Source organism: Anoplophora glabripennis, unplaced genomic scaffold (assembly GCF_000390285.2).
Source record: "Anoplophora glabripennis isolate ALB-LARVAE unplaced genomic scaffold, Agla_2.0 scaffold187, whole genome shotgun sequence".
NCBI classification, from domain to species: Eukaryota; Metazoa; Arthropoda; class Insecta; order Coleoptera; family Cerambycidae; genus Anoplophora; species Anoplophora glabripennis.
Window position 1 is genome coordinate 186849 of NW_019416381.1, and position 18545 is coordinate 205393.

General features: G+C 32.4%; 3 protein-coding genes across 6 annotated transcripts in view; 1 reads left to right on the forward strand and 2 right to left on the reverse strand.

The window, feature by feature from the left end:
• The window catches only part of LOC108906732 (cationic amino acid transporter 3), a 38600-nt gene extending 31581 nt beyond the window's left edge, over positions 1 to 7019 (reverse strand). The window contains exon 1 of one of the 3 annotated variants that reach the window (XM_018710082.1): positions 6875 to 7019. The gene's annotated coding sequence lies outside the window, so the exon portion shown is untranslated. Of the gene's footprint in view, positions 1 to 2819; positions 2909 to 6874 lie in introns of those variants that run through there. The other 2 variants (XM_018710081.1, XM_023454348.1) reach the window with 2 other exon arrangements.
• A 1227-nt stretch (positions 7020 to 8246) lies between these two features.
• LOC108906708 (60S ribosomal protein L27) lies at positions 8247 to 11076 on the forward strand. The gene is made up of 3 exons (XM_018710044.1): positions 8247 to 8322; positions 8599 to 8823; positions 10810 to 11076. Exons 2-3 carry the CDS (start codon positions 8605 to 8607, stop codon positions 10996 to 10998), a joined length of 408 nt encoding a protein of 135 aa, XP_018565560.1. The 5' UTR covers positions 8247 to 8322; positions 8599 to 8604; the 3' UTR covers positions 10999 to 11076.
• Positions 11077 to 11186: 110 nt separating this feature from the next.
• On the reverse strand, positions 11187 to 18230 carry LOC108906704 (protein FAM117B). 2 transcript variants are annotated; one of them, XM_018710038.2, is made up of 6 exons: positions 17718 to 18230; positions 17010 to 17158; positions 16734 to 16905; positions 16388 to 16678; positions 16011 to 16079; positions 11187 to 12103 (listed from the first exon to the last, which is right to left on the reverse strand). In XM_018710038.2, the coding sequence occupies exons 1-6, from the start codon at positions 17947 to 17949 to the stop codon at positions 11823 to 11825; spliced, it is 1194 nt and encodes a 397-aa protein (XP_018565554.1). In that variant the 5' UTR covers positions 17950 to 18230; the 3' UTR covers positions 11187 to 11822. The 2 variants fall into 2 exon arrangements, with proteins under 2 accessions (XP_018565554.1, XP_018565556.1); XM_018710040.2 differs by lacking the exon at positions 16011 to 16079.
• Positions 18231 to 18545: the final 315 nt, after the last annotated feature.

Sequence of the window (18545 nt, forward strand, 5' to 3'; positions counted from 1 at the left end):
TCTCTAACAATAATCTAGATACTATTAAAAAACGAAAAGATATTAAAAAAATAAGACATCTTGTAACTGTTAGACCTCTTTCAGGTATTTCTGCCTTTTTTCCAACTACCTACGTAAGGATTTACAGATTTAGTTATAATATATTTTGACTTATCAGACATTGATACGATCCAAAATACGTATTACGTAGGTATTTTAACCAAATCTCACTAATTAGGCCGTGAGAGGCCTAATTACTCATGGACAATAGTATATGGTAGGTCGTGACAGTGACAGGCAGTAATGTCATGATACCACTGTTATTGATTGACAGTTTGTATTATTATTTAATTGAAATAGGTGATACAGAAGTAGAAATTTAAAATATTATTAGGAATTAAAATAGAGTCTGGAGAAGAACTGTACTCTATTTTAATTCCTATAATATTAACGTTATATGCAAATATGTAAAAATATACAGGGTATGCCATTTAAATTAACAAAGTTAACATCCGATGCCATTTTGTTTGGACTTCATTTGTTTTTCTACTATCATTTCAAAATTCATAAAAAATCGTGCAACTTTTGTATTTCACATTTTTTTATAACTTAAAAACAAAAAGTTAATGGGGGGGGGGGTCAAAATATAGTGAATCACCCTGTAACCGACTATATGAAGTTATTATTATCTATACGTATATGTACAACAATGGCACCAAATTCTGATTAATAGAGATTTGTTTCTAATCAATGTCAACTTCGTAAATTTTTAATAAATTTAGGAAAAAATGTACTATGTAATTTTTTTATTACTACATATTTTTTAAGAATGTAGAGTATCCTTTTTTAACTAGGTCATAGTCAACTATAGTTTTCATTAAATAAATAAATAATAAATTAAATAGAAAAAGTCGAATTATCAAAAAGTATCAAAATATGACAAAATTTTCTATTTTTGACTATAACTTGAGAATTAAAAAAACCTTCGAAAATCTGTTTCAACTTGAAGATTTACCTGAAAAAAAAAAAAAAAGAAAATTCGTAAAAACCGCAACGTTCCTTCTCTAATAAAAACGTCGAAAATGGGATGCACCATACAAGGCGTCCGAAATAGATTTCACGAACGAAAATAAACTTTCAATAAACCTTTTATTTTTTTTTTAATTTGCCACTTTCTAAGATATTTCATATATAACGCATAGTGGTCGCTAGTTTTTTGCTTTATTTTTTGGTGTCTTCAAAATGTTACTTTATTTGCTATAAAAAATATACCTGATGTTGTACTCTATACTATAATCTTCATTTAATAAAAAAAGCAGGTAACTTAGGTAACTTTTCATCTAAGAAAGGTACTCTTGAAATACGGCGCATTTGTTTGGGAATACCCTAAATAGAAGTTAATCTAAACTGATAGTTCTAACATTGAAAATTTTGTTAAAACTATAAATATATTTGTTACAAGATAAATGACGTGCAAAATAAAAAAATAGAAATATCAAGTCATTAGTATAGCGATATTATACACCAGTTCTTTGAAATTCAAATTAGTGCTGTCAAGGTATTCATTTATTTTAAATGGCCTACTATTATTTAGTACTTAGCTCACTTGATAATACCGGAAAAACAATTATTTGAACTGCAGAATATAAGTGTAAGTGTACCGTGCACCTACACATTATTGACTGCCAAATTTAAAAAAGTTTATGAAAAGAGGTTGACACAATTTGCTTTAGGTACTAATATTAAATATTCAATAAACAATTTCCTTTGCAGTTCGTTTTACCAACGAATTGCAAAAGCTTCAAATTGAACCCTTACAATCAGTCACTGCTTATCTTCGATTTCCAAATATTTGTTAATGTTAATACGTAATTAAGATTTACCTAGCATCAACGGCGATTGCACGTACTGATTATTTACCTAAACTAGACGGATTGCGCAATTTTTTGTGTCAATTAATTATGCCTATACAAATATAATAACAAGTATTACAAACCAAAAGATATGCAACTAAGAATAGGAGATTAAAAAGTTTGCTGATGAAAAATCTAACTTGTAAATAATATTTATTTTGCTGAGTAATTAATTTTATCAATTTTTGTAGTCTTGTTGAATTATGAAGGGTGTTTAATGATATTTATCAGTTGTTAAAATCTGTCAGATTGTCAGATGTAAATACAGATTCTAATTTCATCACCCCATTAAATCATTCAGCTCATATAACAAAAATCGGTTTTATCTTAATTATCTTAGCTTAAATTTATCTACGTTGTGATTTTTTTATTTTATCTTCCAATAAATGCAGTGCTTTATGGTTATATAGTCTTATCAATCGCCTTTTAAAAAAAATATGCAGTATGCTTATGTGGTGCGAACAAAGTTGTTTTCGACCTTTATTGACGAATTTGCATGTGATGGAAAATGATTTCTTGAAAAAATGTATTTCAGAATTCTCTTTTAAGAAACTCCTGACATTCAAACTAAACCGTGCGGTTAAAAATATTTAAATAACGTAACGATTTCTGTTTCGCCAATTAAAAACTATATTTTTATGGGTTATCTTTCCTCCTTTTACTCTAAAGAATCCTGCAATTGCAATCAGTCAAATTCAAATTGTGTAGAATGTTCCCATTTTATTTATTACTGCGACATAATATCAAAAAGAATCATACTGAAATATTTCAACATTAACGTGAATTTCTTTGCACAAACAATATTTCTCTTTAGTTATTGTTAGTAAAAAAACTATACACTGAGAAATGACTAACCAATATTAAATATGCGCCAAGTTGTATTCAGTTTCTTTTGCATAATTATCAAGCAATATAAAAGCTACTCACAGCTTACGTGTATAAGAGGAAAGAAAAATATCAACCCCGGGGAGAAATTACGCGAACTGTTCAGTGTGGCACAAGACAATGACAGTTAATCGGGGACTAGCGGATTTTTTTAAAGAGATTATAAAGAATACTATCTGTAATAAAAGGACTAATGGACTTTTCTTGATAAGGTGATAAGAGAAACACTTGAGTACTAGCTAGGATTCTGGCTCCTATATTGCATAACCATTGAATCTGCTATTAAAAGTTTTGTTTTTTTTACTCAAAGCGTTTCTACAAGGTATTAGAAGTTTGACTGCCTTAATTTTAACAGACGATAGAATACATTAAAATAAACAAAAAAACCTTATATGACATGGGTCCTAAACTCAACCATTTCCGAGAAAAAAATTATCAAAATCCCAACTTGATGTACAAAAGTTCGATTAATTAAGGTGCGTGCACAGAATACCATAAAATACAATGTTTATTACTTTTTTGAACTTCTTTCTTAATTCTACAATATAATTAGCGTTGTAATATTTAAAATTCAATAAAATTTATATCGAACAATGTGACAACGGCGCGGCGGTTTATTAACATGAGGAATTAAGGTTCCCAGCAACCACTAATACGCAATTCAGTTGGTATCTGGATTCGACCATGTCGGAGTGTTTTTTGCGTACCACTATTTCCTTTTCTTGAGGTGTCTTCCAGCGAGTGCGCGAAAATTGAATACGAAGGTGTCGTGCGTGTATCGAAAATGGTGGTGGACATTTTGAGCATATGTTGTAGTTTGTTTTGTACTCGTGCATTTATAAATAACTAAATTTCGCTATTTGGTAAGTACCTAAATTATTCTTAATACGTATGATTATTTGGACGAAGTGAATATTTGGATACTTTAATTTCAAATACGTAATTTGATTAAAAGTTAAGTTCATGTTTTCAGAGATTCATAATTACTAACATTCGAGCGAACATTTAAGCACAACATTATGTTTGTACTACAAAATCGATACATTTTATTTTATTTATTTAAAAACTGGAAAACAAATGTCTTGAAATTTACTAAACGTTTCACAATAATAGCTGTTTACATTTTTTCCGTAGGACAAGTCTGCCGCGTGTACACGTGGTGTGCATCAGCAGGTTAAGCGCTGTTGTCACGTTGTGATGAAACTCCCCAATATTAATACTCGCTGTATTTTGAAAACTGTTAATCTTACGTCCCTGTAATATACAACTTTTTTGTTCATTTATAATTACTCTATCTCATGCTGAAGTAATGGCAATCAAACTTCTTACACCCTGTATAATTTTACATGACACGAACTAGAATTACACAAAAGAAAAATCGTGGAAATGAAATCAAATTACGTTGTGCTGCCGGTTGTTGGCGCTTAAAGGATTTTAAACTAAATTATTATTGAATTATTTATATATTTTCTTAATTCAGCAACGTTTAGTGTAAATATCAGTAATTTAAGCCTGCTTAACATTTACAAAGGTGTAGATATGTCGAAGATCTTGATCTCAATGTTGTCACCTCACTGTTGGCCTTAACCTACTTCCTTTAGTTTTGCCCACTGTAGATTTGTTGGTATATCTGACCGGAGTTAGTTGAGGATATTATACAATATAGAATATATGTACCTACAAAGTTCCGAGACAAATCAGTTCAAACGCAATGCATCTTTATTTTACATATAAGATTACATGATTTTTATAACAAAAGGTACAATTTTAAACCAATTGAAAATGTGGTAGAAATAAAAATTAAAATATAACCTTCGGGTGCCTACGCCCATGTTACCTACCCATTAAAATTCAAAATGTGCTTGCCATTCAGTGTCGATAAAAATTACATATTCCTTTTTGTTACCTAAATCATACTGTCTGTAATTTATTGCATTTTTTATTTAAGTATTTCTGCAATACTGAAAAAAAAGGATGGTTAAATACGAGGCATATGCACAAAGTAAAAGTACTGAGACAACGTTGTCATCAAGGCCAAGCTGTTGGGAGCAGAATGGGCACTCATTTGTCTCGGTCAGTTGAGAACTGTTGTTGTAGAGGCGTGTTGAAATGAGTTCCGCTATTTCGAATCTCGCCAGCTGCGAGATCCGGTTTTTTCTTGCAAAGCCATTCTAGATTTTTTACGAAATCAAAACTGTTTATGGGGATGATGTGATGAATCGTGCTAATGTATACAAGTGGTGTAACGAGTATAAAGCTGACAGAATGGATGTTCATGATGAATAAAGTAGAAAAATCATGACAACTGTGTTTTGGGATCGTAAAGGAATTCTCTTCATTAACTTTTTGCTACAAGGAGAAACAATTAATGCTGTGCGGTACTATGAAATCCTGAAAACTATACGGAGAACAAAAGAAAGAGAATGTTAACGAATGAAGTGTGCTTGTTGCATGACAGTGCACGTCCCTAGACAGCCAACGCCATAAAGCAACCATCCCGCTCACAACGCGGACCTGACACCTTCTGATTTTCATCTTTTCTCTTCTCTGAAGGTGTTTATGGGTGGAAAAAGGTTTTCCATTGACGTGAGGTCCACAATGCCGTGAAATAATGGGCCCGAGAGGAGGCGGGGATTTTTTCTGACAAAGGTATCAAAAATCTGATCCCTCGGCTCAAAAAGTGCATTGAGGTTGAAGGCGATTACGTCGAAAAATTGTGTTTGATGTCTCGTCGATTTAAAAAAAAATTTAATACTCCTACTTTGTGGACACGCCTCGTACATAAGCCTTAGTGTTAAACGGATTTCGGCAGTCAACCCTTTGAATTATTCTTTTGATGCACAGCAGTACGCAGTTAAAATTTCTTTTTTGTGATAGAAATACCCAAATAAATAAAAAAGTTAAAAAATCATTATTTGAAAATGGCCGTTTGAAACAATCACAGTATTGTAATTCACAAAAGAGAGATGCAAAATCTGAAAGGATAAATCAAGACATATTACTTAGCGCGAGCTACTGGTTAGTTATGTAATGTTTGGCTAGTTTTCTATAGAATGTGCGAGACATTACTGATTTTGTCAAAGTTCAGCGAACTGTAACAGATTTTGTGATGGTTCAGTGAACCATACGACAGAATCTTCAATTTAAATTTGAGTTGATGGATTTAATCCACTCTAGATGATTCTAGCATGGACACGGAAGCTACGTAGAGTAAAAGTTGTTTGAAAATTTTCGTTTTTTCTTTTTAATTTATAGATTCTTATGATCTGTTGAATCTTTTCCGTACCTTGACAGAAAAACAAATTGTTCTCTAAAAATGTTCTTCAAAATGTTTATTGATTGTAATGTTCTTAGGCACCAGTGAGCGAGAGGGCTATGTATTTATATGTTTTGTGGCTATGCCATTATAAATAGGTACCTCTTTATACGGAGTTAGTTGGGCAAAATGTATTCCAATACTGATTACTTAGTGTACAGTGTGCACTGTATTCTGCATAATGAATACTCATAATATTCAGGGAAGTCTACGAATATTTTGTATTTGTGTAGAATTAGTGCGCATATTCTGTACACTATGTTCAGTATTCGTATTCATGCGAATACATTGCACACATTGAATACAGTGTAATAAAATTGTTAATTAAATTATTCATAAAATAACAAGTTACTATGATAATAAATAATAAGTTACTATGATCTTCGTAATTATTACTCGTTATTCGTAAAACAAAATTAACATTTTGTAGTCATAAGTTATTTGATACTCTGCTCTGGTATCTATCCCCAATATATGAAATAAACTAGTGTTTTAATATACTCTGTTATGTGAGATTCTCTTACAATTCTATAACTTTATATCCAACTAAAAACAAATATTTATGTGTTTATTTACAAGAGCCAAGAGCCAAGATGCGCTGCGGATCCGGTCACCTGTAAGACTGACCGACCGTATTAAATTGTAAATAATTAAATTTACATCTATATCAACATCATAAATAAAACTTTCACCAACGGCCCACTTTTTGTTTTTAAAAAGTAGCTCAGTTTTTGCCTAAAATTTTAAATATAAATACACACATGTCGTTTAAATAACTTACTTTAGATTTACTAGAGAAATTGGTATCCAAACACAACACTCATGCACACATTCTCCGGACCGAAAGTGTAACAGAACAGGACCACGAATCGCGAACGAAATTGCACTGGACTTTTTCAACATTCACCGCGACAGGTAGATGTTGACTCCAGCTGGCTATATTCTCTTTCCTCGCAATTAACTATAAGATATGAATATGGGGGCCCCCCTCTTTGTAATTTTGAATTGTGCGGCAGGGTACAGAAAATTATCGAAAATATTCATATTAATTTTCCAAAACAGTACGTGATTAAATTAAACATTAAACCTACGTGGAAAACTAAAATTACTGAATAGGTAAGTATTTATATGCGTATTTATAAAATAAATAAAAGATAACTCCGCGAAAAGAAAATTAAAAGAATTTTTTTGTCGTGTATTTCGGATTGTTCACTCTGTTCTGCAAGTAAACAAAAAGAGTATTTTTTGTTTAACATTTGACGTTAAAAACTTTGAAAACGACAATATTTTGGAAATGTTAGTGATTTCCAGGTCCATTTTTCTGTGAAATTATTACTCCCTCATTTTTAAAATAAATAAATGTTTTTGTGTGGCAAAAATTGAATGAAATTATAACTTATGGGTACCTGCAGGTGGAGGGTTATAGACGGTCGTAGAAGTGGGGGTGGGGGCTGATAATACCTAAATAATATAACATCCTAGTGTTTTATACATAACTGAACTCGTCGAGATATCGTAGAAAAGGAATATATTTTATAGTGCGATAAATTTTGAATACATACAGTAAAAATGTCTCCACAGTGATTTTTAAAGTTAGGTAAAAATTGTTTAATTAAAAAATCTTTGGCTGACCTTCTCGTAGCAAGGCTATATTTAATTTGCTCTTCATTTTATTTTTACCGCTGGAAAAATATCAAAATAAACAAAAAAAGTTACAGTGTATTACAAATAAAATTAATCCAGACGACAATAAATTAAAAGTGCTCTTAAGTTCGATATCTTATGATGTTACAATATCGTTCATGGAATGTATATGACACGTACATCTTTTTGATTGGGTCCCCAACGTGAAAATTTTCTGTGAACGCCCATGGGGAAATTTAGAATGATTCTAAAACATTATATTTTTTTATTTTTTAAATTAAAAATTTATTAACCGGACTTTAAATAGAAAGTGAATCATTATTTCAGTTATCAACTTTACATTTCCTTTACATTTAGTGCATTTCTTATTTGAAAATATACGTTATTTTATTTACGTTTATACATAGGCAACACATAATACGCATCGTTAGATGACGTGGTGGACTAACAACCACAGAATAACAAATAACGACTAAATATTTAAATTTCCCTCTTTTTAAAGCCTTCGAATTTTTGACAGTCGTATGAAATGCCATCTGGCGGTTACTAAAGCATTCTTTTCGTTTTTGTAGGCAATCAAAACCCGTAAGTATTTTTTAAATTATTAATCATCAGCAAATATGAAATATTTTCATTGACTTTTTTGAAGCGTGCAAGTACATTTTATTGGATACTTTTACCTTGGATCCATATTTACAGTGTATCCTGTATATTTTTGAAAAATGAAGCCAGCTAACACTTTGTTAGGTTATGTCTACATGTTTTGCTTCATATTTCTGTTTCAAATACTCCAATTTATTTGAAGTTAAATTACTATACCTTGTATAAATACAATTTCTAATTTTGATTCTATAATTTCAGGTCAAAATGGGTAAAATTATGAAATCGGGTAAAGTCGTACTGGTCCTTGGTGGACGGTACGCAGGCAGAAAAGCTGTTGTGATTAAGAATTACGATGATGGAACTTCCGACAAACAGTACGGGCATGCCTTAGTAGCCGGAATTGACAGGTACCCAAGGAAAATACACAAACGTATGGGAAAAGGGAAAATGCACAAGAGGTCCAAGATTAAGCCTTTTGTGAAGGTAGGTAAACTAAATTTGTACAGCTAATTTTAATACTCGATATTGTTCAATTAAGAAATTTATATATTATTTTTTCTGGTATGTTAACTGTCAAAACAAATGAGTCTTTGAAAGAAAAACATAACCTATAATTTAACCAGAGCTGTTTTTTTTGCTTCAAAATGTGTTCATTTGGTTCAAGGCTTTGTATTTTTGTGTTGAAACGGTGAAGTCACATACGTCACTGTTTAAAGTTTAAACCCTGTTTAAAACATTCACTGAGAACAGTTTGAACTGTTCTGCTGCTTTGTTCAAAAAGATGTGTTCTCCGCTTTAATTGAAAACGAGTGTATGTATGCACAAATTTGCATTTTGAGGGGAATATTCGTAACCCATATTCTTTTCAAATAAGAGGTTTTCACGCCAGTTAATAGAACAACCAGTTCTGTGCCACGTGATAATTCCGCGTAAACTCTTAAACCAATTGTAAGTGCTGACTCACGGTGGTGTTATTTTAAAATAACACAAACAATTAACCATGACAAGATGACAAGTAACACAGCTTGTGACTCACTGTCAGTTTCGTCTTATTGCAAATAAGCCATCGATATATTTAATATTTTAAATATGTAGGATACTGTCTGTTTCCTTTGTTTGGTACAGTCGTTACGATATCAGTTGGAACCGCATAAAAACTCATAAACTCTACGGAATCCATAGGCGTCCAGAAAAATTTTGTCCTGTTTCGTCTAGAAATACTATATTCCGAGCTATATTCCTATTTAGTTGACGTAAATCTTCCCGAAGTGCAACTATACGTCGTGATTACATACTTACCATACGATTGTCAAGTTTTTTATGTTTAAAACCGCATTGTAATAAAACATGTAAAGTACCTAAAGATTTATAATTATAATCAGGATAATCGCTTCATTTATCTCGAATCACGTTTAAAGTAGGAACTTTATTTTCTTTATACATATAAATTGTGCGCCATATTACATCTCTGGTAAACTCAATATTTTTTAATTTTGTATTTTCCGTTTCTTTTTTGTACCGTGATTAAGATCTCCTTCAATTACGCGATAAATTGTCGTTTTTGATATCTTAGTTAATTCGCCAATCTGCTTCCTAATTTCTTTATCACATTGTTCACTATTTTCTCTTTTCAAACATTCATATATATTTAAAATAATACGTTGACTTGGTACATGTAAATCTTTGTTTTTAAACTCTGAGTTTGTTTCGACGCTTCGGAAAAAAACCGGCTCCACTATTTGGGGATTTTCCTGGGTTATTTCGTTATCTTCCGTTTCAAAGGGTCTCCAGATAGCCATGCTAAATTACTAGATAATTACATATAATATTTATTTTAATAACTATTAGCCTTTACTGGTTGCGATATAAACAAATATTAATATAAACTAATAATTAATAATACGTATTATACCAACAATAAATATACCACGTCAAGCACTGCTCTCCATGGCACTGACAAAGCCAAGTGAACCGCGTGTGACACCAAACTAAGTATAGAATACCATGCAAAAAATTATTTACGACCCAGTGGACCAATAAAGATTTGCTTTGACGACCAGTGCTCCGCCGTCCATTCTACATCAGGCGGACTGGTCTCTAATACCGGACTCGCCCAATGACTATTCGAGTGTAAATTACGAGACACATCATGGCTAAAGCATAATATGAAGAAATTTCTAGAGAAGTGTAGACGGTCCTGTGCTTTAAGATTCACAGGTTCCAATTGATATCGTAACAACTATACTATAAAACTGTGAAAGAAAAAAGTAAGGTTATATTAAAAATAAACAAAGATGTTGCGTTTTGGAACTATTCATTTTCTTGATGTAACACTTACGCAAAAAACGTCAGAAACATTCGATGAATACGGTTCATCACAAAAAAACCAGCTTAATTTATTTCTTAACTGGTTTTTAATAAAAATCATACCTGTCAGTCGTAGTAGTTAATATGACTTTTTTTTTTAAGATCCTTAACTACAATCACTTGATGCCAACAAGGTATTCAGTCGACCTAACCTCCGATTTGAAAGTCACCCCCAAGGACCTTAAGGACCCCATGAAGCGCAAGAAGGTCAGGTTCCAGACTCGTGTTAAATTTGAAGAAAGATATAAGCAAGGCAAGAACAAGTGGTTCTTCCAAAAACTGAGGTTCTAGATAAGTTCAACTATATCTTTTTTTGTTATTTAAGACATGTTCACGATTTATGACATAATAAACTGTGGATAAAATTTGTTTGGTGTATTGAAGAACCCATTAGGCCGCTCATTTTCCTGATTTGAATTCAATTGAAATGAGATCTTCAGAGTGTATTTATTGGATGAAAAAAAGTGGGAATTTACTCAGTCTGTTTATTGGATATGTTAAACATACACAAAAATTTTAATACCTTAAAAAATAACTCACAATAGTGAATTCCTAGAGTTTAGAAAAATCTAGGTAAGAGATTTCCACAAAATAATCTATGAATTATACGTACAATATTAGGTATTCGATAATCAAAATATTAAAAATTAGAAAAATCTGTCTCCTTCATACTAAAAAATCACAGCTTCTTTACAGTTCATTCCACGATTAACAACTAGTTTAAATTCTTATAAACAATCCTCTAAAATTCAATAGAAAAAATTCTTTTTGGAATGTACTTAACTACGTAATAATAATTTTCCAAAATCGTAACATATTTTTTATACATTACTGAGCTGTAATCGAGTGGTGAATCGTACGGATCGTCCTGTGCTCGTCTCTAAACAGATCCAAATTTGATTATTATCATCAACTACCCTGTTTCACATAAAGCTAGTGATATTTTTTTAAGACAAATATCGAAAATCCCCCAAAAAAATATTTTGACGTCTAAAATTGATATTTCAAGTCCGCTTAAATTTTAAAACAATTTTTGACAGAATTTTGAGTTGTAAAACCGAGAACTTGTCGATTTCGTACAAAACGATCCATACAGAAAAAACTCAATGAAAAGATTAGTTAAGTTCATGTTGAGGGGGCACTAACGGTAAGTCTTGATCTACGGTGTTACTTATGTTAGGATGTAGAATATGAAAAGCCGAGCCGAGACTGGGTTTGAGTTTGAAAGTGCATGGCTGAGGGGCGTGCTCCAGAGGTACATACTTCGTCTCGTCCAAAGACTTGAGGTGGACTTTCTCGCAACCATCGGGCGGCTCTCGGGCCAGAAATTTGTTAATGTGGGGAGAGGTGCCCAGCTTGTTGGTCTCCTGGTCAGGACTGGAGCCCACACTGTCGCCTGAAAGAATGGTTGTCAATCGTTAATTACTTTTAATTAGAATTTTATAAAAAAAAACTCGTTACTGCAGCACAGCCTAGTCTATTTAGCGAAAATGTGCAGAAGAATATACAGGGTGATTTATCAGAACCTGGCAATGTTTTAAAGGTGAGCTAGTGGGTGTCCACAACGGTACGTTGCACATAGCACCGAATTAAGTAATGCGTTTAGCGTTTTTAATAGGACTGTGAATTAATTGTGAGGGATTTTTTTGTAAATTCAATGCTTTATTGTGAAAAATTGTGTACATTATTATTCTTCAAAGTATTATCCATCGCTAGCCACTGCTTTTTCCCATCTTTCTGGCAGCATACGGATTTCACATCGAAAGAACTTATCTTTCACCAATGATGGTTTCATTCGGTTGAAGTACCCCTTAATACACAACACCAAGCTGGTCCCACCCAATTCCGGAGCATGAGTTTCGAACTTGGAACCATGACGGCATTGCTACTGATGATGCATGATCAGACAAACCCCACGATTTTCTACGCTTAGGATTATCATGTGTATCCATTATTCATCACCAGTGATGATACGGTGCAAAAAACCCTTTCTTTTTTGCCGTTCAAACAACTGAAAAATCGCCGTTCAACATCTTTTGGTTTTATTTCGTACGGCACCCAATTTCCTTGCTTTTGATTTCCAATTTCTCATCTTGGAACTTTTTCGGTTGACGAGGGCATTCTTTGTTAACTGTATATAAATCGCTACTTCTATAACGTCGAAACCAAAACTCGCACATTTTTACTGAAAGAGTATGTTCACCGTAAGTTTCCAACAGCATTCGATGACTTTCAGCAGCACTTTTCTTTGAATTAAACAGGAAAAGTAAAACTTCCTGCAAATGGTGTTTTGATATAACACATAATAAGAAATAAAAGCGTAATTGATCAGCACTTTGACGATATAGTTACAGAAGTATTGGATGCGATATAGCATAAGTTACACCATCTATTGTAAATTCCTCAAAATTAATTCACAGTTCTAGTATATGTTTGCATGCATCTATTTGCCAGTACAGTGCATCATTGAATATATCCATTTAGGTTACCATATAAAAGTCCATCTGTAAAAATTTAGAGAAGTCCAAGCTAATTAATTCTTATTTTTTTGTGTCCCAATTCCCATATTTTATGTCAGTTGGACTGAGAAATATCAGCAAGCCACTCATCAAGTATGTGTCCCCGATGCTTCCATTTATTTTGTAGTTAGCTTCGTTTAATGAATTGGCCAGCAAGTACGAACGTGTTAGATAAGATTATGATGCAAATGTGTAACAATGACAACTTTTGATCCTGAAGAATATTGTGATGTAATAATATGGCCCTTACAAGCGCTGGTACAGAGTGTTCTAGAAACTATCTAAATACTTTGTGATGCAGGAATGATCAAAATCATGATTTTTGTAAAAACAAAACATTTGTTTTACTTTTAAAAATTTTTAAAATATCATTTAAAAACTTCATTTTCTGATTCAACAATTTCTGTAGTTGTTGCCATCTCGTTGGTTTAAACTTCTTAATTTTCAAGCGACTTATTGCTCTCTTTAGAAGAAACTCGGATAATTGAAGGAGGGAACAATATGTTTCCCGAAATATGAAGTTCAAACTGAGCTTGTGACAACCAGCATGGAAATTGATCAACTGTTGACAACTGCCACAAAAGCCTGCAAACCAGTGCTTGATTTCGTTTTTTAAACTGATTTTTTTTTTAATAGTATTGGGTAAAGTAAATTATGAAATGATTAAAATTCAGTGCATTTGAAAATTATAATCAAATTAAGGATTAAAAAGAGACCAAGGACCCAATTCTTGAATTGAGAGAACTATGTATTTCTTATTAGTATGTTTTAAATTCTTGTTGATATAAATTAATTTGCAAAGTATGAGGCCTCAAAATATTTTGTTTTATTTTTTTTTTTCTGTTAATACAAAGTATTCTTTTGTTTGTCAATACATTTTCCCTAGCTACCGGATCCTAGCTGATCTGATAAAAATAACTAAATATTATATACAAAGATAGGTAATACAGGTGATAAGACAATCACTACAGAATAATCTTTAAATTTTGATGTCATATTTACGACATTTTCTTATAAGAGTTTATTTTGTCAATTCAACAATAGGGCCCCAAATGATTTTCAAATAATAGTACCAATGCTTATATTAATTATACAATTATACTTTTCTTTTTTTACTTATTTGGGATATTTTCTATGTAAAGTGCAGTGATTGAAATACTCTAAAAATTTTTAACTATTTAAAAAGCAACACGTTCTTACAATTTTATAGCAATAACAGAAGTTGATAACATAAGTAAACTTAGTAGAATATCCAACCGAATAAGGCCAAAAAAACAACAACATTATCTTTGTGCAATTATGATTTTTTCAAAGTTTGTCCTTTAACTGGAAATATTGGTTTTCTTTTTTAAATTATAATTTTGAATTTCTGACCTTAAATTTTCCTCTAAGATCAGTTGATTTTAACTATTAGAAAAAAAGGAGCTATCACAAAGGTGTGGAAACTTTTTATAAAAATTGTTTAAATCTTTACTATTATTGTACTGGACAAGTCCTAATACTAATGAATTTTGCTCGTCGAATTTGGTGAATGACTATTGGTGTATCCGATAGAAATCTGCACTTACAAAATATTTTTTGGATAAACGAAGTTATGTTTACAATGCAAGGAATTATTAATACTAAGAATAGTCACGTTTGGGACCAAGAAAATCCATACATTTATATGAATCTTGGGCAGGACTGTACAATAACAGGTTAATAGGTCTGTATTATTTACCGACATTATACAGGGTGATTCACAACTTATCCAAAAAAATTTGGGAATAGATGCGGCATGAGAAATGGAGTCAATATCGTAAAAGAAATTTTTGTAAAATACTTAGAGCTTCCGAGAAAAAAAATTATTGAAATAGTAGTACCTTCAACCATTACATAGCTGGACAACAACTATAGTCTCTAGTGTCATTCGTAATATGCATGGAGAGCCACGTGGCCTCAGCGACTCCAAATACTGAGATCTGATTTTACAGTCGTTGTTGCCATAGTGTTTACAATAGTTTTTTTAGTAGTTATTGTCAAAAATGGCTTTTATTTATGGTGAAGCAAGAAAACATTTGCATTATGGTGAAACATTTGTGTTTACATGTCATTGGACAAAATTTTGAACAGTTGTAACATCAGGTATGTCAAATTATTTTATTAATTAAAACTACAAATTAATTTTAATTAATAATAACAATAGTGGCAAAATCAGTTGTATTTGCTGATATGAAATAGGCACTATAAAATTTTATTTAATCCTTTCCTTGCGAAATTCTTTCAAGTTTTTGTCAGGTTTTTATCACTGCCGCCATGATGGTCGCATTGTACCAGATCAGATTTTACAGTGGACCAGTTTCCAGTGCCGTGAAGAAGTGTATTTTTAAATCATTTTTGAACTGGCCTTTTTGATTTTTTTCTTTACAAAATTGTATTTGTAAGTCCCCTTTACATCCAGAATTTTTTTTGGATAAGTTCTGAATCACCCTGTATATAACTAATAAAACTGTGTCTCAGATACAATGGGGCAAACTTTCAATTTTATTAAGAGTGCCTATCCCATATGATTTTATACGATTATATTACTTTTCTTTTTGCACTTTTGAATTTTCTCCATTTGTTTTATTTTTTCACATTCAAATAAATCACCTTGTATATTGGAAACAAAAAATAAAGGTTGAAATCGATAAGTTTGCAATGTAGATTAGATTTGCTAGCATGTACTTAGAAAGTAAATACGAAATGATAAAAAGCGCACATGCAACGTTAACACTGAGCGGTGAAATTACGATTTTTAATGACCTGTTTCACTAAATGGCGAGTCCATGTATCGCCTCCTCATGAGAGGAGAAGAGTCTCTGGTAGGTGGCCCTTCAAAACATAATAAAACATCAAATATATCGCCAACTGAGGGTAACACTTAAAAACATGCTAAAACAAATACTCTGTTGTCTAATCGTCCGATCAGCACTGCAATATCTGGTAAATAGTTATTCATCGGTAGAATCCCCAGATATATTGATTTCGAACTTAGATGCAACACACTTTCAGTGTAGTAAATATAAAATTCTTGTATGATGTTCTATTCATTTCATTTTCAAATTTCTTTTCCTTAACATAAATTAACCTTATTTTAAACCTACTTTACTTTAACTGTTTAATAAAAATATATTTCTTACCCGAAGAATGGCCGCTGCCCCCGAAGTCCTGAGGTGTCTGCGTATTTACAGACCTTGACCTCGTACTCCTAAATAAGTCAGGTAAAGGAGCCCTGTGTCCTTCCGGAGTGATCTGATAAAACTTTTCATAATCGTCGCTCCTACTACTATGAGATTCGCCTCCAGTTTTCTGGACAATCCTCTCGATCTCCTGATTCAAACCTTCCACTGAGCTACGGATTGACGCTTTTGGTATTGGTTTTATAGGTATACAGACCGTCGTTGCTTTGAAGGTCGGTGACAATATGCAAGCTGCAAATAGAAATATTCAAATAAATAAAATCACAAACGATTTAATGGTACTCACAGGACAAAGTTTGTGAACTACTGTTCAGTGTATTATCTCCTGATGAGAGGTGTTTGCCGTTTGTCTCTTTGGTACCCCTAGGTTTTTGCCTTATAGTAAGCTTCTCTATTTTATCTTCTGTCTCTGATATACTGTGGATCTTTCTTGGATCTAACCAATCGGATTCGTCTGTCTAAAGAAACAGTATTGTGTACATCTAGATCAAGTTTACATGATATATTTATATAATGTCAATATACGTTATACTATGAATAATTACTCGATCATTATTATTACCTGTGTTGCTTTATCTATCTGAAGTATACCAGTGTGCCAATAGAAACTGTCCCTGGGCCACTGGCCTTTCAGATAAATTGTGTCTAAAGAAGCTGTCCTTCTTATTATAGTGCCATCTGAACTGCATGGCCTCATAGTTTTAGATTTTCCTAAGAATTCAATTGATTTTATTATGTGAAATATTTTTTATGAAGAACAATATATACTCGTACAGAAAAGAAATGCATATGGAAATCTGTTAAATTTCATTGTATTCGATGAGTACATATTGTTATATCTGTCAACATTTGTTATATTTTTAAAGATATTTTCTGGATAAGTGCCAGAGACGTATAGTACCAAACAAACGTTTATGTTGACTTAACCCAGCTCTCTTCTAAATTAGCGCTATGAAAAGAACTGTTTACTTAAAACATTTTTACTGCTTACTTTAAATACATCTTATAAATAAAATAAATATTGTAGGCTCTTATACCTGTACCGGTTTAAAAATAAATCAATGTGTAATCCTTGTGTTCAAATTTAAACTTATCTTTAATCTGGATAAATAAATCTCGTATATGATTTTGCAATACATATCAGAGATAACAATAATAACAAAATTTAATGTATCAATTTAATATCAATTTAAAAAGTTAAATTACATGAGATGGTTACAAATCACCAAAACATAAATGACTGCCCTATAGACAATTAAAAATTAGCTACCTTTATATGCAGAGGAGCCAGGACTTCTCTGTCCAGATGAGTGGTCAGGAGAAGTCCTATTTTTCCAGTAATAAGTTGGGGACACGGCCGGGCTGTTACCTGATATTAGTGTGCTACTTTGTTTTAAAACCGACGACATGGGAATAGTAGCCTTCATGGGGCCCTGTTTCCCCGAACTCGGCGAAGATTTCGGTATTCTGGCCGGGGTGCCTTGACTGTGTTGTCCGGACATCTTGTAAAAATCGCGATTTCCGGATGGTTTTTCAGTTCCTTACACATTCAGTTCGCACCAACGGCTCTCACTATGCACACAAGGAAAAGTTCACATTATTCCTCTTTGTTATTGACACTGCTGCGAGTTAATGGCTTTTCTTACATTTCATTCTTCATTGTAGGGTTCACGATTCACGCGCACCAAGTTCTTTTTGTCTTCGCTTATCTGTTTGCGCAAGACTCGGATTCTCAATTCATTCAGAAAACTAGTACGCACTCATGCTTTTAGCTCGCTCTTTCTTGAAGGGATTACGTCAAACACAGGTGATTATTTGGTATTATTCGCTATGGATTGGTAATACTCACTTCACTACAAAATACACTCCGTTCCAAAAGGCTGGCCGTGATTGGTGGAAATTATTCCTGAATTCATTTTGCAGCATGCGAACGAGTACAGTCATAGTCCTCGACCAGCCGATCGACACCCCCACAGAATACTTATTTAATTTAATTTAATGTTAAAGGTAACTGTTTTCTTATTTAAAATAGGTCGTTAAGACATACTTGTGTTTATAAGTTCAATTAATTTTTCGGCAATTATTAAGGGCACTAAGA